At 42.7% G+C, this 21027-nt stretch overlaps 1 protein-coding gene across 1 annotated transcript in view; it reads left to right on the top strand.

Moving 5' to 3' along the window:
- Positions 1-991: 991 nt before the first annotated feature.
- The window catches only part of vstm2a (V-set and transmembrane domain containing 2A), a 106878-nt gene continuing 86842 nt past the window's right edge, over positions 992-21027 (top strand). The window contains exons 1-2 of the mRNA XM_080489776.1: positions 992-1838; positions 2857-3023. Of these exons, the coding sequence (XP_080345902.1) occupies positions 1760-1838; positions 2857-3023 (246 nt within the window). The 5' untranslated portion in view covers positions 992-1759. The remainder of the gene's footprint in view (positions 1839-2856; positions 3024-21027) is intronic.

The raw sequence follows: 21027 nt of genomic DNA, 5'->3' as shown, positions 1-21027 counted from the left end.
AAAGCTAAGAAGTGTCTTCTAATGAATCTAAACACAAAGTAGAAAAAAAAGCTTTCCAAATAGATGTATGTTTATTTTTTAAGACAATGGATGAAAGAACGTGAATTCTCTCTCAGTCTCATCTTCAAATATTATGAGGATAAACTGCTGCAAAGATAAATCGTCTGATGTAATTAAAAAAAAAAGATAAGCTGATTATAAACAATGTTTACTTTCATCATTTAACTAAAAGTTATTAAATTGAATTATGTGCATTAACTTCTACAAACACACATTGTATACTTATTTTTAGTTCTTCTATAATCAGATTTTTTGAATTAAAGTATTGTTTTTTGATTGTTATTAAGATTATTTGAGGTGACAGTAGTGGTAGTAGTAGCAGTACCAGTACCAGTAGAAGTATTTATATCATTTTTAGTAGTAGTAGCAGTAGCAGTAGTAGTAGTAGAAGTACTAATAGTTGTACTAGTAGAAGAAGTAGCAATAGTGGTAATAGTAGTAGTGTTAGGAGTTATAGAATTAGTAGTAATGCAGTGGTAGTAATCGTAATGTAATAGTACCACTTAAAAAAATAATAATATATATACAGTATATATATTTTTTAAAGGTTCTGTTTTCCCGTTTACACACAGATGACGTTGGAACATTTTCAAAAAAGTTGCCATTCCAGTGGCTCTGAGCACCTTGGTTGCGTAAACGGACACCCAGAACTCAACTGCATTTGTTCCAATGCTGGCCGCTGATTGGCTCGTGATTGAATTAGGAACAAACTAACATGATTTGTCCCCGTTTCCTTCAGTGAGCTCAGAATGTGTTCTAATGAATCCTCATCCAGCAGGATCTCTCCTGCTCTAATGACTCGGGACGTGCTGTGCGCGCCCCTGCACTCTCCGGGTCGCTGGTCACCCCCCCCCCCCCCCCCATCCGTTCTCTCTCTCTCTCACCCTCTCTCTCCCTTCCCTCCCGTCTCATGCTACATGATTGTTTTGTGGACTCTCCGGCTGCGCTCCCGGACGCACCAGACACACCCACGCCGCACGCGTACGCTCAGGCATCAATTTCAAAAGCAACTTTTCCTGTTTGTGTTTTATTATCATTATTTAATGGCTAAACAAACAAAAGCAAAAAAGGAGTAAAAAGCAAAGAAGGAAACTTCCAGCACAGACATTTCAAAATAAAGCCCCCTCTCATTAGGAAGCCGTTTTTGGCTGCGACGCGCGCGGACACAGCGAGGACGCAGCATCTCTCTCCATCTTCTTCTTCTTCTTCTTCTTCTTCATCTTCTTCTTCTGCCGCCTTTTTTTTTTTTTTTAAATCAAGCGGTCAAGGTGACAGCGGCGGGCCGGATGAGGAGTGTATTTGCAGAGCTGCGGAGTGTGTGCGGATGCCACAGTGATCCAGTAGACTGACGTGTCTCCGGTTAGCGCAGAAGAGGAAGACCGCAGCCCGGTGATCGCGCAGACTTCAGCAGAGCCGAGCCAGTCGACACTTTCTCCCGCAGAGAGAGGCACGCACGCAGAGAAAATAACTTAGGCAAACGACGAGGCTGTAGTTTTTCCTCCACCAGCATGTGCAACCTTTGGAAATCTCCGTTTCAACGCCAAGCAACTGTTTGATTCCTTTTGCTGGTGTGTGTGCGCGTGCGCGCGTGTGGGATATTTTTTTCCGTGGTTTTCTTTCGGGAAGATCTGTCTCTGTTTCTGCTTCGGCTGATGTAAATCATAAAAAAAAAAGAAAAACAACCCTCTCTAATACTGGAATGATGTGGACCTCTCATGATACTGTTGGATTTGTTTTCTTAGCTGGATTTTGCGTCCAATTTGGATTCTCCTTTGAAGGTAAGCATGATTTTTTTTCTCTCTCTCTCTCTTTTTGATCCCCTGTTCTGTCGGAGAAAGTGTTAAAAGTGCGCAACCCTTTCTGGAGATGAATGAAAAGGCGAAAGGAAGGGATGTTTTGAGTGATCCGGACGGTGATGAGGGGGGGAAAGGAGAGAAAGGTTGAGACGATCGGGGGTTAAAAAAAAAAAAAAACGCAACTGGTGATTGTTTGAGGCGAAGCGGCTTCACGCCTCCGTTTTGTGCGGGAATGAGGTCGTTCAGTAGACACACCAAACGGGCAGGAGCGCAACTTGTTCTGCTTAAAAGAAAGTGGATGTTTCAGCACCGCGGACAGCTCCATCGCCGATCGTCTCCTGCTGCATGCGGCTGTCCGCGGTGCTGAACCTGAGCGCGGCTCCACACCCCCCACCCCCCTCTCCCCACCATGTCTGCTTCCTCCGGCCAAGCCTCCTCTTCCTCACATCTGGACCCGATAGTTTATTTTTCTTAAAGAATGCAAATAAGGAAACTTTCCCTTTCCCACTCACTCACTCTCTCTAATGATCTCTCTCTCAAATCTTTTCCCATTTCCGAAAAATGTCACGCGTGCTTCTGCATGTTGCGGTTTAGTTTATTTGTCGGCGGGGAATAATCACCACATCGGCTACAGACGGAAATCCGGGAGGGTGAATTGAGAGAAAACGTATACCAATAATAGATGAAGTGCTTGAATAATGTGGTCACGGTCCGACCGTTCGTTATGTAAATTCCTGATGAAGACGCGTCAGGATCTGTGACACCGGGAAAGGGGGAGGAAGAGGGGGAGGAGGAGGAGGAGGAGGAGGAGGTGGTGGAGGACTATTAGGTGTTGTTTTTTTTGCGGGGGGGGTGAATCTCCTTCATTTAGATTAAGAGCACACCATCAAATATTGCGCGTTTTTATTTGTAATCTGCGTTTCTTTTTTCTGTTGCGTGTGAAAATAACACAAAACTGCCCCCTCCCTCCTAAACCCCCCCCCCCCCCCCCCATCTCCAGGTCGCTTCACGGATCTTCCCTCCAACATGACGGTTAAAGAGGGACAAAACATAGAAATGGCGTGCGCTTTCCAGAGCGGAACCGTGTCCGTGTATCTGGAGATCCAGTGGTGGTTCGTGAAAGCGCCGGAGCCCACTGACAGTGACGAGGACGTGGATCCCCAAGAGGTACAAGACACCCCCAGAACCCCCCCCCCCCCCCCCCCCTTTAATCTCATGATCATCATCATCATCACCACTGGCCGGTGCCAGTTATGTCCAAAGCATCCAATGTGCATCCGCACTATTACGCAGAAGCGCCTTCTGTCTTTGACGTCGTGCCCTGTACGGCATCTGCCTCCTCTGTCGGGCAGAAAAGAAGCAACTTGGGGAGTGCAACTTTTTTTTTTTTTTTCTTATTTAGTGACCCATTTTCTGACAAGGAACAGCATGTTGACCTTCATACATCTGCAGCCTCTTGCCTTAAGTCAGCCCCCTTTATAATGAAACTTCATGCAGTGGAACTTCTTTTCAAAGGTTATGTGAGCAAAAACAACTATGTGGAGGCAGATCTTCAAGTTTCCTCTGAATCACTCAGTTTTAAAAAGCATATAGCAACCCCATCAAAAGAGGGGGAAAAAAATTATACATAATAGCATTAATCATTGTGAAAGGAGAAAAAAAAGGTGGTTCTGGATATTAATTACATGATAAATGAAGTAAATGAGCCTGGTTATTCTTGAATGGGCACACGAAAAAAAATGGATCAATACAGCCAAAACATACTGTATATCCCTGCATATTGCCTCATTAAACAGTGCATTGGAAGGCATTTTTTGTTATGTATTCACTGCTGCATCGCTGGCCATTCTGACAGCTCCCACCCCCTCATCGCCCGTCCACCCCCCCCCCCCCCCCCCCCACCCCCCACCCCCTTCCATATAATGATGGCCTGCTACGGTTGCTTAGTGGATGTCTAAAATGCTGTTTGCTGTGGTTTTGGAGGGGGCGGGTCTCTGTGCGAGCAGGTATATATCCGGCAGGTCAAAGATTTGGAGAGGGGCTGCTGTATTGTCATGACAGACATCAAACGATGCTCTTTCTATTCCTGTGACAAAAGGAGACCACAGAGATATGTGTGTGTGTGTGTGTGTGTGTGTGTGTGTGTGTGTGTGTGTGTGTGTGTGTGTGTGTGTGTGTGTGTGTGTGTGTGTGTGTGTGTGTGTGTGTGTGTGTGTGTGTGTGTGTGTGTGTGTGTTTGTGTGTGCATGTCAGCTGATATCCATGCAGCTTTAATTATTGTTCCATTGTTGCCCTGCTCTCACTTTGATGTGGGTTTGATCCCACGTGACTCCCCGGTTGTTGGGTTGAAGTGGCCTATTGATGCAAGACGTCACATTGTCAACCCATATTTCTTATCAGAGCTGTTTGAAATGAAAGCTGCTGCTGCTGCTGCTTCCTCTTTCTTTCTTTTTCTGCTGCGTGTGTTTGTCCTGCAGTGTTGCAGTGAGAATGGAGTCAGGGCTGTGACCATGTGTGTGTGTGTGTGTGTGTCAGGCTGCATGGGAAACCTTCTTAGGATGTAAAATGTTGACGCAGACACTGACCAGTGCGAGTCGTCGTGTGGCTGAGAAGGAGTGACGTGAAGGAAACAGAAGCGGGAAAAAGTTCGGAGGAGGTTTAATGGGTGGGTGCTCTCTCCTCACCTCCTAACGACCCGGGTTGAGCTCTACAAGCACACCGTGTCCCTGGAATATACGTTCTAGATCATTCTCCGAGGAGACGGACTCCGAGGTGCTAACGTACACAACCCAACGAGCCGCCGCTTTGTTTTGCTGCGTGTGCATGGAGAAAAAGAGATGGCTCATCCCACGCAGTCACCGTAATTGCTGCTTACATTGCAGTGGAACGTGGAATCTACATGCAGAGAGAAAAGAGGGACATCAGCAGGTGCAAATAGTCAGAAACGGGTACGATGACGCCATCAGGTCCAGATCAATCAAATCACATTTGATCCATCAGAATAAATTCACACATTTTATCCCTCCATTGTCGCAACATAAACCAACACCTTACATCTACAAGTCACTGCAATGCTCACTACATAGAAACTAATACGAATACAGCATTTTCCATTTAAAAAAAAATTGTAATAAGTAACAGGAAACATTTCATATTATGACACTTTTCGCTATTCTGAGATCATTTATATACATTTTCAATTGCTATGACTGATCAGGATATACACAGTGCTTTATAAGGAAGTAAATGTAATACATTAAAACAGAGAAGTTATGAAATGCATAAAAAGGAAATAATAATGAGCTAAAATGATAAATGATAGAAAAAAAAAATGCTTGAAATGTTGATGTCAATTATCGAGAGAATTAACTTTTCCATTACATTCTATTTTATTAACACATTTCTATACGCCTTGTGATATAAGACATAGGTGCTCTCTTTCCCTGCATCTGAGATACACATTGAACTAAATTTGACACCCAAAGCATTGAATTTGTTTGAAAAGCTCCTTATATTAGTACAATTCTGTAGCCAAGAGGCACCACAGAAATCAGGTTTAAGTGGCAAAGCCGTTAGACATTAGATCACTGCTCCTTCAGACAAAAAAGAACCATTGACTTGCTGTTCATGTTGACGATGTGTACAGTGATACATCGATTGGTCATATTACTCATTTTACATGTCAAAAGCATTAATCATAGAATGTGTCAGTGTGATTGGGGGACTGGCGGTATGAACGTATCTTGCATTATCACACCAGATAAATTAACACTCAGATGACTATTGTGGACTTTATAAATGGTAAATCGCTTATGTTTATTCTTCACACGTTCAAGCACAGATCCACACGCCGATGGAGAAGATTTTCTGCACAGATGCTGAGGAGTGACTCGTGGTGTTTGGATGCCGCACATAGCAAGTGAATAGAAATGGACAACGGGCTTCTTTAAAACATGACTCAGCATATTTACGCGATCTCCCCCGACCTCATCTGTAGTTCATTAACAATCCTCAACCCAGCTAAAAAGGGTCACGAGGACAAACTGTCTCGTCATCGAGTCTTTGATTTCTCATCAAATTGTACTGAAACGGGACTGAATTCGTAGAATTTAACATCACATTGAAAATGTATTTCCCTGATGAACTCCGTCCAGTCGACAGCATTGGAAACATCGCTCGGCTGGATCCACTCGTAATTACCTGCAGGTCCAGCATTTCATTTGTCATCCTTTTAACGTCCTCCTCATCTCATCAGCGAAGCCTCACGGCAGTGATGATCCTGAAGAGAATGAGGAGCTCAATCAGCGAGAAGGAGAAGCAGAATCATTTATTTAACGAGCGAAAGGTCACAAAGTCTGGATCTCTGTCCCTCCTTCATAAACCAAGATATTTATTTGTTTGATTTGATGATTGGATTTGTTTAAAGTCCAGATATCACAAGTAGAAGTGATTTTTGCTTCAGTAAAATGTGGATATATTTGCAGTTTCTGGGACGGTTGGACTGGGGGAGGTCAGAATTTCTCATGACTGTAATGCTTTGCATTGAAATACTGCTTATTAATTTAGCTGTATCATAATACGAACTGCAGTTATGCATTACTCACAGAATGTGGGAATGATCTATTATTTAGATTTGATACTGCTTTCAGTTTTATTTTGAAGTTGTGTAAACGTCCAATACATAAAGCTGTGACCAAAAAAAAAAGTCCGATTTTACAAAACAAACACCTGAAAAAGCCTCTAACTCGTGTTTTATGCGTGCATCCCCATTCTACACTTTATTTGAGAGGCAGGAGTTTACTACATATAAAAGGTTTAATTTTGTAGGTTAAGATGATATTCAGGGATGAATTTACTTCTGAGTTCAAGTTGTCCAACAAACTGGTTGGTGTCTTGTGTCACGAGTCAAAGACAGACCGAGACTGAGAATGTCAGTTTCCATCCACTAAACATTAAATTAAGCTTAAACTTCATCCTCCGAATGGGATCCAGTTTAGAATTAGAGCAGATCTAGAATTAGTGTCAACACTGAGGTTCAGATAAAAAAACACATTTAGATTTAGTTTGGAGTTATTTTGGGAGGAGGTCACGGATTAGGTCCATGTGAAGGTTGAAATTAAGATTAGAGGATAATTAAGGTTGATCCAAGGAAGAGGTACAGGTTAGTAGATTTAGAACAAAGATGATGGTTTGATTTCAAGGTTAAGTTCAGGATTAACATCAAAGTTTAGTTTAGGACTTGGTCCATGAATTAATCCTGAATTTGAGGATAAACACACCAGATAAACACAGCAGATCACAGCAATAGTAACTCATCATATCCCCCTGCAACGTATACCAAGGAACAGATAATGTGAATAGATTATAAAGTTGATTATAAAGTTTTTGGGTTTGTTTTCTTAAGTTTTGCCATTACTGTTTGACTTCAGGAGCCACGGACTTAAGTCTGGTCTCCATGATCTCTGACCATAATCTTTTTCTGATATATTTCGTGTAATGACTCTCCTCAATCTTCACTGTCTAATTGTCAATCGATCATATCCGCTCGCTGTTCTGTCAAATGTCTTTGCCCTTAAAGTGGTATGACCCGACTTCTGCAAAGGGACTTGTACCATTTCATTACTGCTTACATTTGTTGAAGCTGTGTAACCTGAAGAATATTTCACCGCTGATCACGTTGTGCAAGAACTGGAATGTGATGAACTCTGAGTGGTTGGACTTTGTCCCCGATCAATGAAATCATGAGAAACAAGCCAGGCTGAACTGGACAGTAAAAAAAAAAAAAAAAAAAAAAAGCATGAGAATGTGCTTTATTTGTTTTGTCCAATAAAGAAACAAAACAACAGGAGGAAAATCAAAGTGCTAACGCGAGAATAAAGACCAGCACAGAAACAGAGAGAATGTTTCTCCATCAACGCTGAGAAATGAAACATAAAATCAACACTGAGTCATCAACCTGTAATGAGGGCTCTTTAAATATACATTCTACTCCTGCAGGAATCCAATAAAGAAGCCCAATTCAGAGAAGACGTCTTTACCTCTCTAATTCAAAGTGCCGGCCGTGGCTCTGGATACAAGGAGCAGAGAAATGCAGAATCCATCCACACAGACGTACCGCATGAAAGTCATTCAAGAGATGGATCCAACTGACTGCTTCCCAACGGTCACTATCCGGAAAGGACCCGGGATCTCGTCTTTCCCGGGGTTTCTGTTTCACAATAAACACACCCGAGTAAATCGATCAGTTGTTGTAGGTACATATAGTTTAACCTCTTGAAATGTTCATGAATTCAAATGAAACGCTCGGAAAACTGTGCTACAATTAGGAATACCATAACGGACCCGATACCGACACCAGTATCGATACTGGCACGGGTATCGGGTCCGATACTCCACGCGGTACTTGTAAAAGCTCCCCAGTACAACCCAGCGAGTATTCCGTGACGTCACGGATATTTTGGAGTTTGGAGATTCGTTAATACAAATGAGAACAACAGAAGTAAGACAAGACTGTAAATTATGTTCTGACAAAATATCAAGAGGACGAGGAAGCTAGTTTGACTGCTCAGGGGATCCCGTAACCCCGAGCCATGCTACATGCTACATGCTAAAGAGTTTCAGGGCTCACACTACATCAATGCTACATGCTAAATGCTAAACACGAATAAAGTACGACTGATCCACTCCTCAACGGTGAGCTCGGTCCCTCAAAACATAACCTTGGCGTATTGTTTGCAGACAGAGTATAACATTAGGCATTAGGTATTTGATAAGTACTCGTATCTGTACTCAGTATTGGCAAGTAACTTAAGGTTGGTGCTCGTCCTTTTAAAACAGTGGCATTGGTGAGTCGGTGTCGTTTTCCTCGGCTCCATCCTGAAGCACGACGTCTGTTTCGCTGTATTTTGAGAGTCATTCTGCATCGGGGTTGAAACTTTGTCAAAACACTGGTGATCCACAGACGTGTCCTTGAACTGCTCTTGAGTAGGTGGAGGATCCTGCCGCCGCTGAATTTACAGCTCAGAAAGACGAGGAGACAAAGTTTCCTATTCATTCAACCAACGCATCTTTGATGACTAGGAAAAAAAAAGAAAAAAAAAAAGTTTTCTTTCAGTTTTGCTGTAAAGTGGATTTCTTCCATGCAAGAATCTGCATGTGATGGATGCGTTATTCCTCTTGCAGTTCTATTAAAGTATTCCTGTATTTTTATGCCGCTGCAACATGGAGTCACCCGACGCTCGGCCACCGTTGCTCCTGAGGACTGATAGCACAATTATGAACCCCATCCAGCTCCGGGGTCCCCCCGCACCCCGATCAGGCTGTATCTGTTGTTAAAAGGCCACCTGCTGCCATTTCTCTTCCGAGGTTGTTACGCGAGGCACATCCACTGAAAAGGCCACCTGGTGCCGCAGTGACTAACACTGGCTGCAGCCTTTTGTTGCATGAGATCTGGTTGAGAATTTTGCGAGCAGGTTCAATAGCATTAGTGTCACTGAGTCATTGTGGCGGGGTCGTGATGCTCTCTAATTTAGTGTTTAGGTGGGAAAATGGTCCTCAGATCTCTCGCTGGCCTTTTTCTGCAGAGGCCGAGATTGCTCATTTTGGCCAGACAACTGTGGAGCTGCTGCAGACTGAATTTAGAGATGTTTATTTTACTTTTTTTTTCTTTCTTTTTTTTTTTTTTACCCAGGCTGACATTTGAATTGAGAACTAGAGAGACTTGAATGAGAGTTGAATAACTGATAAGCGGAGGCCCCTGGTGTTTGGTTTTCATCACAAGCCAAAATGCAGAACATCACATGTCGAAAAGGAGGGAATCAACACTTACGATCCGCATAGTTGTTATTGCGACTTCACCATGAGATGTTCGGATAACTTACTTTTCTACTGAACTCACACAACCCACACAGTGTCCCCATTACAGGAAGCAAGAAGTGCAACCGCAAGCACAACACATTGCTTATTGTTTTGACACCCTCCCCTTCCCTCGCTATATAACTGTGTCCAGGTCAGTGCGATGCTTTTCAACAGACAAGACAAACAATACACCTCAAATAAACGTCCCCAAAACTTAAAAGCCACAATGCCTGTGTCACCTATGGTGTTTGCATTGTTGGGCCACTAGTTGGCGATAGTTCTCGTAACGAAACCACTCACACACACACACACACACATGCAGCAGAGCAGAACATGGACTGGGAGTCATGACACGACAGAGGAAACATTGTTCTGAATATCCGTTTACTGAGCATGTGCAGAAGAATGTTTTATTACGACCGGCGTGTGCATGACCATAAGTAGTGTTTCATAAGATGTTTCCACCCTGAGACGGTGTCAGAGGGTTTTTGAAAAAGTTGCATTTTCCCTTGTTTCCTTGGGGAACAACTGGGAGCATTTTTTGAAAAGTTATGTTGATAACCCCCCCCTTTTTCAGAAAGTTGCATCTTGGGAGCCGTTTTCTAAAAGTTGCATGTTCAGTGGCTCCGTTGTCGTTTAAACGGAAGCACAAAACACACCAAAAAAAAAAATCAAATCTTTATTTTTCCACTTTGTCAACAGGGCTTTGAAAGACCATTTCTGTAAATCAATCTCTTGCTGCTTGTTAAACATGGATCTTTAAAAAAAAAAAAAAAAAAAGATCATTATGACCTTCACGGTGGGAATTTCTCCCGTTGGGTCGATGTTTGGGGACTTTTCCTGTGTGGGATTTGCATGTTGCCCCTTTTCTCCGGGTCCTCTGGTCTCTGGAGGCCGGATGAAGCCATGTGTTGTAGAATAGAAGACAAATGGGTTGACAGAGGTCTTAAACAAACCTGCATGCCGCAATAAAGATTGCAGGGTTGTTGCAATTACGGTATACTCTGGAGTCTGCAGTGACACATCCCAGAAACGACGGGGCGGGAACGCCACCCACCTTATTTTTTTGACACAAATTGCACTCGAGAGATCGGAGGACACTTCCTAATCGTTTGTGTGAAGACGATAACAAACCCAGCTATTGGAGTATCACAAAGACAGCTCCAGTTCGACAGTTTTGCTCAGCCTCATTATATTTTGAATAATTTCTGATATTTGCGTCCCTTCAGACCTTCCCCGAGAATATCTGCAATACTCTGGATTACTCCTGTCTGCCGTGATTATTAAACTGAAAAAAAAAAAAACCTCTGTCAGTGAGAGTGGGAGGATCATAATCCAAATTTATGTCTGAGCTGCAAGAATAAAGAGGAATATATTAAATATTAATGTATAAATCATCCATACTCGCAGTCCCCTGTCTCTTCTATAATAAGAAGGCACTGAACTGTATCAAATATTAACCCCTCGAAGCAGGTTAAAGGCTGGAGAGCGCTGCGTTCGCCCGCACCGTATGACGCCGTGACGCACATCCTGCCACATACACACACACACTTAGATAACAGCAGGAACACCGGCGGCGGCGGCGCTGGATTTAAAACATCTCCAACGCCCACGCCGTGCATTTCAGGCTCGCAGCTCTCCGTGGCGGCGCGGCCCGAGCCGCCATATACACAACGTGCGAGTATACATTACCTGCTCCGTCTTATGTAACCGTGTTTGTCCACATCAGCAACAAGCACGTCAAAACCAACGGGAGACAGTTACGCAAGAAGTACGGCAGACATCTTTTGTTCCAGCGTCGATCCCTGAGATCCTCGCTGTTTCATTCGGCTGTCGAGTGAACGCTAAGGTCATCTTCAGGAGTCGTTTCCAAACGTATGACACCTCGAATCACTTCCTGAGAAATCTGCAGATTATAAGAGGATTTTCAGTTTGTACATTTTGTGATAGATCCACAAAAGTAAAACTTTTCCAGCTTTTTAAAATTTTTTCCCAGATTGACCATCAAGCTGTAGACCTACTTATAGAAATACAGAAAAAGTAAATTTATACAAATATGAAATTGTTTATATGGATAAAAACTTGCACATTTGCACACACAAACATGAATGCACATACACAAATATACTTAAATATATCTAACATACATATTACTGCTGCGTGTCGGAAAAGTTGCGTTTACAGCCGTTTCCACGGAGGTCGAGTTGTAGTATTTTCAGTGGCTCCGAGCAACAGAACAAAAGTTTTTTTTTTTGTTTTCACTTGAAAACATCGTCATGACTTTGTCCAGCTGTGCTAATCCAGTTCGGCTTGGCTTCCTGTCTCCCTCACGCGTATTCTGGAAGACATGACTGGCTGACTAGTCACCTAGTGGCCACAAGGAAAAGGACTAAATACTATTTGACTAAAGTCAAGGCTTCTTCATATTATTTGGACAAAGCATGATACAATTGGATAGAAATACATAGAAATACCTAAAATTCTATATTTGTTTTAGCATTGTGAGTCGCTGCATAACAATATTTGCAGATATATTGCACTGTATTGCCAACAATATAGTTTTTTGATACTTATCAAAATGCAACTTTTTACCTGAATATGTAGGTTTTTTATCAGATTTAAGGTCGTTTGCATATTTCCCAGCCACTGTCTTTCTTCAACAGTTTGTCTGAAGTATAATGTATTTGCAGCGAGTTGTTTTCAATCATGTTTTACGAGTGCAATGTGCTGCTCGTCATCAGAACCGCTGGTTAATTAGTTTCCGTTTAAACTTTCCATCGTGATTCCGCCCGGCTTCACGGTTTGCTGGGGTTTCGTAAAGATCATTAAGTTATCTTAGCTAAATGTTGGGAAAGATAAAAGAGCCTGGTGTCGACTATCGGATGGAAACAAGAGGAAATGGTCCATTTGATGAGGCCTATTTACAGCTGTTAATCTGCATTTACTGCTCCACAGGCTGTTGCCATGGAATTCCTTACACGTTTTGGCTTTCTTGAGGATTTCAGCTCGATGATGCAGAGAGAATCAAGACGTACGTCCTTCCTCTCCTCTCAGCGGCTGACTTTGTGTAGAGGGAGAGTGAATGATCACAATGTGCTCGTTTCCTGAGCTTCCACGAGCCCGACCTGCACGCGGATTAGAGGAGCGAGGGGAAGAAAAAAACTCGTCGATGCACAACAAGTGGCGAACGATTCTCCTCCCCGATTGCAGGCGACGCACCGCCGGATGCTAATTGTGCACAAACACCGGCAGACGGACGCGGAATATTCACTACCCGTGTGACAAAGAGGAGTCACGCCGCTGACGGGATTTGCCACGCTTGCGATGCTGTTGATTCACGTCGCGGGGCAAAGAAGGTATACAGAGGGGGAAGGATGAGGGGCGGCGGCGGCGGCGGCGGAGGCCGGGTGTGAGCCAAACATAGCAGAACGTGAGCGGCAGAAACGTCAGTCTGTGTGGCGTCTTGGCTGCTTTTCCAACTGCAAACTGCCTGCAGACCCGAGAGTGAACGCCATCGCTCGATCAGGACTGGTTACTGTGTCTGCAATGACCGGCACATTTATTTATTTATTTTTTTCAATTCAAGATTTTAAGAGTGAAGTAATAAGTCGATGTGGTTCAGGATCGGAGGTGTGGTGCCGTCATGCAGTCGGCAGGGTGAGCCGGCCGAGCGCACGGGTAATAAAAAATGAGATAAGATAAACCTTATCGAGCCCACACTGGGGAAATTTGCATGTCAGAGCAGCTCAAGCTGTACAGCTACAGAAGAAGATGGAAAGAAATATTTACAGCTCTGAAGTTAAGGTGCCACATACAGTCCATTTCCACCTTGAATGGAGCGGGAAAGTAGTGCCATACTAACCTCTAACTTTAAACTTTAAACTCTTTCTTTCAGCGTATATTTGATGGAAAGGTCGAATATCTTCACAAAACCAAACAATTACTACAGCAAAAGTGGCAGCAATGAGCTACAAGAACTTTTACATAATGAGATATTTTTGAAAACAGTTGTCACGCCAGCATGTGTGTGAATTATTAAAACAATAACATGATGATTAGTAGTTTTAGTTGACATTCAAACTTCCTGTTGAAGGGGAAGCTTTCGCCTATGTCAGACTAAAAACGAATAAAGAAATGTGTATTTGTATGTCAGTGCTAAATGATCTGAACAATTTGAACAGATACAAATCGTACGCAGCGTGGGTGTCCCACACATTTTATTTCAGGGGCCACATGCAGCCCAGACAGAACTACAATCTCAACATAAATACAATTTTACTGAAACCAATTGGCGCCAAAATGAGTTAAGGTGTCCAGAGAACTTCTCCTCCAGCTGTTGCATTCTGGGTGTTTTTACAAACTCACCCCGACATTATAACGGTAGAACTACATAATAATTCCCCATACCATTTTAGTTCTATTATTGAGTTATTCTATTGTGGGCAGTCGTAACTGATCACTTTGAAATTAGAGGCACGTTTTAGTTTTTCTTTTGTTGCACATGAAAACTGTTGGAGAGCAGTTATTTTTTCTATCGGTCACTATAATTCTAAACTCCTGTTTCCTGAAGAACAAGCGTCTCGCTAATCCCAAAGTAACTCAGTGTTTCTGCCTTTTCACATTTTACAAGGCCAGAGAAACTCACTCTTAGAACTGTGTTTTATGGTAATTCCTTGCAATCTCGTCGTTTTATTTATTTATTCATTTATTTATTTATTTATTTATTTATTTATTTATTTATTTATTTATTTATTTATTTATTTATTTATTTATTTATTTATTTATTTATTTATTTATTTATTTATGTATTTATGTATTTATTTATTTTAGTCTGGTAAAAAATCTTCAATATTATAAATTGAATGTTCAGTTTTCAACTTGAATACAGCTATTTGCATCCGAGCTGACACAACATTACGGTATTAGTCACGTAACACACATTGTACGAACCGACAGCCCGAGTGAAATAATCTGCAGCTTCATTTGCATCTTCCAATATGTTTTCCTGTTATTGCTCGCTGACAGCGTTACTCATCTTCTCCACAAGCCCACGTATCAATGCAGGCCCTTCTCTTAACAACAAGAACAACAAGGTCTGCTTTTTTTTTTTCCCACACCCTCTAATAATGTAACACTACAAAGCCCGGAGAATGGCAGCCTGAAGAGCAGCAAACACAAAATGTGGTGATAACAACCCTCAGCTGCACTTTAGCACCGTGTTCGCCTGCTTTTTGCACAACAACACAGGATGTGTGATGCGTCTGTCTGCACTCACGGCGATTGTGCACTTTTCTGTCCAATGTACTGTGGCGTGAAGCCGGGAGGTGGAGGACAATGAGTTCGAAACCAGGATTTGATGATTTGATTAAACAGACAGGTGAAGATTCTCTGTGACTGTGAAGTGAGCATCAGGTAATTCAGCGTAATTCAAAACGTCAGGTAACGTGGGAGGCGGCTTTATGACCCATTGCCCTTGTGAACCCATTGGTGATCTTCGCACAATTCTGTCTTCACATTCAAACCCACTGGATTGAAAATGATGAAATTCTTTTTTCCCAAAGACTTTTTTTGAACTAAAATCCGAGATATTCGATGTCTCAATGAACAACCACATTCTGGAGCTTCTTCCGCTCACTCTAACCGTGTCTTTACCACGTTACTGACAAGTTTACTAGCACCATTTCAATCACAGAAGACTCGTTCTTGCTCTCCTCTGACTGTGCTACTATTTCACCAAACTCCTGTTTATTGGAGAAAAATTGCCTGGTAACCCAGAATTAACTCAAGCGCTGTTTACACGACAAACGTTTTAAGTGAAAACACACTGATTTTGCATTTTAATTTCAGAAATGTTCACATGGCAACATCTTGAAAACCATGTAGTTAGCATGCCAGGCCACTAGTGGGTGCTGTTGTTTTTATAATGGAACCAAACACACATGCAGCAGAGAACAACACTCTATAAACATTGGGAACATTAACATTTGGAGAACACAGACATTCTAGTGGACAGATGACCAAGTTGGATTGTTATTATGGTGAATAAAAGTACCAAGTCCCTGGAGAATATGGACTGGGTGTCATGACATCAAAGGGGGAAACTTTGTTCCGAGAGGTTCTACTGAGCATGTGTAGAACTACTATACTGCGGCCGTGGAGCGCATGCGAAGTAGCAGCGTTTTAAGAAAAGTTTTGTTTTCTGCTCATGGAGATGGAATGTCAACGACTTTCACCTTGGAGCCATTTTCAAAAAGTTGCGTTTACAGCGAGCACTCGGTTCTGTCTGCATGTTAAAAGTTTTCATTGCCGCTTATTCTCATTGTCATTATTTTAATAACATGCTAAATGTAGCATGACGGACCAAAATCAATCAAACCCTATATAGTGTCATCGGGGGTTTAGCCAATCCCAATCAAGGAAGGCCCTCCCTTTGACTCCTCCCACAATTAGGCATCTCTGCTCTGGCACATGGCACCATGAGAGGAAGTACTTCCTCCTCTTCCCAAGATGGGCAAGTGTGGGCGGAGCCAGTCCAGCTCACACAGACACAGCAGATTCTGAATGCAGCTCCTATGATCCAATATTCAAATGGAGGAAAATCAAGGAGAAGCTTGAAACGTTGAATACGATGTTTATAGACCAACAAGATCAAGTGGAAGCCATGGAAAGCTGGATAATATGACCTCTTTAACTAAAACCAACTTATCCTTAAAAAAGCAGTTTGGCTGACAGCAATTATAAGTAACATTAGTGTACGGTAGCCTGTATATCCTGCAGCAGCTATGAATAAACATTAGTTGCTGCTCCTTACATTGTCATTCCACAAAAAAATTCAAATTATAGAGCATCTTCCTCTCACTCGCGAAACTGCAGCGGAAGTAATAATCATCATATACGATGTTTCAATAAAACCCCGGAGGATGGCCTCATATCCAAGCTGCTTATGCCCAGTCTGCTGCCACTCTCATATCAAACATAAAAATGGTGCATAAGGTTCTTTTCCAAGCCGGAGGTAATAAATACAGCACCGGCAAAGAAGTGTATCCCGAGGTTGTGGCTTTTTCTGCTCTGCTGCTTTGACCTCCTGCTACAATGAGGAGAGCTCAGAAAGATGAGAGCCTCCCGGGCTTTAGCGGTAATACCTGCAGGGTCTGTCACACTGTGGCGGACGCCGCCTCATTTCCATCTATTTCACTTTAAGGAGACATTAGTGAATTTCCCTTTTGGTTTTAAAGCCTAAATCCCTCTCAGTCGGAAGAGGTGGATTGGAATCTTCTCGGGGTTTGATCTCTCTCTTTTGTATCCGGATAATCCGACCGCTGTTGTTTGCCATAAGATCAATTTATTGAGCAAATCTTCACCACTCTGTCCACTGGTAATTCTATTTGGTCTGGGATTATGTCTGGATTGAAAAGGGGGAAAAAAGGAAATGGAGGGGAAGGAGAGTGGCTGAGTTTTATCTGTGGACATAACTGTTGTGATCCAAGTTTTAAGGATTTGTTAGTCTTGCTGGAATACATTTGAAAAAAAAAAATAAAAATAGAGCTTCGGATCGATTTAATCTTTTCCGCTGGCGGGGGAGGGAAAAAAAAAATCTTTGCATAACAGGAATATCTGAAAGAATACACCTCGACAGTGTGAGTTTTACTGATGGATCAAACTGAGGCACAAATAATCACAGATGAGTCTGCGGCGGTTAAAAATTCATCTCTTTTCCTCAAATACGGGCCCGGGAGTGGTTGAGGGACCTGGATTCACCGAGACTGGGAGGCTTTTTAAAGAGGTGCCGTGATGCGTTTGAGAGGGAAAACAAAGCGGGGGGCGTGCGCTGTGAACGAACGCCCTCGGCCAGGTGCCGCCAGAGAAAATCGGGATCAGCCGACGGGGGGCCCGCGGTCAGAATACAAATGATGGTTACATAAAACATCCGCACTCTGACCGGAGCCGCGGCCGGCTTTACCTCTTAACAAGTGAGTGTATGAGTCCACTGGGTGTAACAGCGTGGAGGCAGAAAATCCACGGGCGACCCAGCTCGCCCCCACGAGGCGCTCGCCGCACGCACGGGCACGGCCATCCGTAATGATCTCTAATGGCTACCGAGCGCTTAGTCGGCGAACACGGGCTGTCTTCGGGAGGTCGCATGGCGAGCGTGCGCAGGAACACGACAGGAGCCTGCGGCTTTTATTTTCCCGAGGTGGACTGTGGAGTGCCGGCTGCCTGTCAGGCTTCACTGAAGCGCCCGGACGTGGAAAGAAGGCTGCTGTTTCTACCTCCTGGCTGGATCCCCGGTGGTGCCCCAGCTAAACCGGGAGCAACATCAGACAGTCAGGAAGGACGTTGTGGTGTTTTTTACATTTTCATACTTTTTGGGCAGGGTAAACAAAGTAAAAGTAGCCAGGACTTCCTGTACTGTGACTCCAACCTCTGTTCCAGGCTGGAAATCTAATAAACAAGTCTGTTTTAAAGCTTCTAGAGGGCTTCAATCAGGCCAGACCACCCAGCAAATTACTACAATTTCAAAGAAAGAATTAGATTTTTTTTTTCCCCCAAAAGATTCTTTAAAGTAGTGACACAATACGACACGGAGACCCCGAGCTGAGAAATCCACGATACTGCCATGAAAGTTAGCAAACTAGCATTAGTCTCAAAGCCAAACAAGCATAATGCAAAAGCTAAAGGAGGCGAGGACATTTCACTGCATTTTGCACCAGAAGGTTTCATTGAAATTGAGTGTAGACTTCATTTTCCAAACTTCGCCAAAATGAAAACCCAAAAATGCATTTTCACCTGAAATGTTTTCATGTAAACAGTACCTGAGATACCGTACATTTAAAGAGATGTTATCTCCAATGCCATCTAGTCAAACTTACAATTGAATCGTCACCAAATGTATTTTTTGGAAGAAAATTGTCGGCAGGTCCCTCAAGTACTGGAGATGTAACATAAACCAACAGTCATACTCATGGCAGGTCCAAATCACATACATGCGTCTCTTTTAAGCTTTTAATACGTCCAACTACAGCCCTTCTCTCCTGGCAATCAGAAACCCTGTTATTTATTGTAATGACTGAAAGCCAGAAAAAAAGTCTGGAACAGAAGGTCAATCAGAAACACCAACGTTTGACTGACAGCGGCGTGACAAGACCATTTAAAAAAATGTAAAAATATATAAAAAGCTGAGAACACACACACTTAGCGACTACTTAGCTCCACAGTCCACAATCTGATGAAATAAACTGTATTTTCTTTAATCACATGTTTCCCATATCTGGTTATGTGTTTAGTAATTTAGCTCAATTAAGCGAGAGCTGAGTGGGTTGTGGTTGAAACACTGTGGCTCTTGTTAGGAAGTGACACTAGTGTGATTGTCAGTCCGTGCACAGAACATTACCGAGGCCCGGCTATATAAAGATCTTAATGAGCTGCCTCCTCTGTACATGCATGACATGCCGTCAGCGTTCTCTCCTTATAGTCGCCACGGGTCACAGTTTGCCTCCTCCTCCAGGAGCCTGAACAGCTCAGGACGTCTGGATGTCAGGCTTTTTTCTTTCTTTTTTGTTCCTCACAAACATATTAATAGAGTGAAACATTTCTACATGAACGCATGCGAGTTTTAAATGTGGCTGGTTTTATAAATTATGTTCAGTGTAAGTCCAGCACATGTGTGGGATTGGTATATATTTGTAGATAGGAGGAGTCCCGAACAATCAGTTAACACTTTTCTTAGTTTTTTTGAAGTTTCACCAAACTACCGCCTGGACACTTGGTCCATCAGCCGATGTTCCAGAACATTCCGTTTCCCCAAGTGCTGTGCAGCAACTATCGTGTTTCCCTGAATATAAGTTGCATCTGTCATAAAGTGTGTCGTGAATAGAAAAATATATGTCTCCATGTCCAGCTGTAACCTTCAGCGTCTGTTCCAGAACCTTCTGTGAATTTGTTCCTCGGTTCTGGATGCCATACGTTTATCCCACGAGTAGACCTTTGTCTTCTTCACAGTAAAGTTTCACACACATTCTGAAATCTTTCTGTTTTTGCTTTGAATTATTCAGTGGAGAGAGTTTACTTTTAAAAGACATTTTTCTTGGTCAGTCAATTACGGTAGTGATGGATTTTGTTTCCGTGGTACTGTCATAGCATTCTGTTGTCATACAGTGACACCTAGTGGTCCCAGAGAGTACGCACCTTTATGTTTTAATATATACTTCTTAATATATCTCACATGAACAGCCAAACTCCAGAAAAAGGTTGTAACTTATAGTCTATAGTATACGGTAGTTGCTTTGCAACACAATACTTTATGCAGCCTTTTACCGTATTTCCCAGACTATAAGTTGCATTTGTCAAAAATTGCATTGTGAGGAAAATATAATATGAAGAGCTTTTTATTTTTTTCACGTAAAAGTGTAGCTGTCGATAATCCTGGTCCAACAGCTGCTGTTCAAGAACCTTCTATGAATTAATTCCTCAGCTCTGGCCGTAAAGCTTTCCAGACATGATTAGCCTTCTTTGTAACGGTTTCTTTGGTTTTCTTCAGTGTCTCACACACTCTGAACTCTTTCTGATACTTTGTTTCTGGTTTCCATTTTTACTTTAAATTCTACTGTGGACGTTTTTCTTGCTTTGTCAATGGAATTCAGCAGTGAAGGACGTTTTTCTGTGGTTCTATAGCACCATTCTATTTTAGTGGTCCCAGGTGGTTTTTACTGATAAATATTGATTCTCAAGATGAATCCCATGAGCATCAAAACGACTTCACATCACTGACCCCTGTTACTTTAACATTAAGCTAATTGATTAAAAAAGTCCAAGTGAATTAATGTGCTACGGTATGCTCTGACGAGGAATCAAAATGCCCCCCCCCCCCCCCCTCCAAAATTAAAAAAACATTGCTGTTGAGAACTCAGCAAGTTTTTTTTTTCGAAACGGCAAAAACTCCAAAAAATCACAAGGCCAAAGTTCATGACATCAAGGGAGAGTAATGCACAGGAGCCACAGAGACACAGTAACGCTGACAGAGTAACGAACAGAACACCTGGAAGACACCCACTATAAACCAGAGCCACCAGGTGCAGACAATCACACACTCAAACAGGTGAAAGACATCAGCAGCAATGAGGCAGGAGGACGGGAAGGCGCCTGAGGCCATGTTTACCTCGTGTATCTGAAAAACTGTGATATTTCTCTGCATTTGGGCCGCGCATTTACACATAAACACAGCTACGACTCATCACAAACCAAGATTCCTGAAAACTCTGGCCACAGTGGAGATCTGGATAAAATCTGTGTCTCTGTTTGCATCTAAAGCGGGGTA

The sequence above is a fragment of the Lipophrys pholis genome, assembly GCF_963383615.2.
Source record: "Lipophrys pholis genome assembly, chromosome: 20".
Classification (NCBI taxonomy): Eukaryota; Metazoa; Chordata; class Actinopteri; order Blenniiformes; family Blenniidae; genus Lipophrys; species Lipophrys pholis.
Note: the sequence above shows the minus strand (reverse complement) of the source record. Positions and strands in the feature narration are given on the sequence as shown.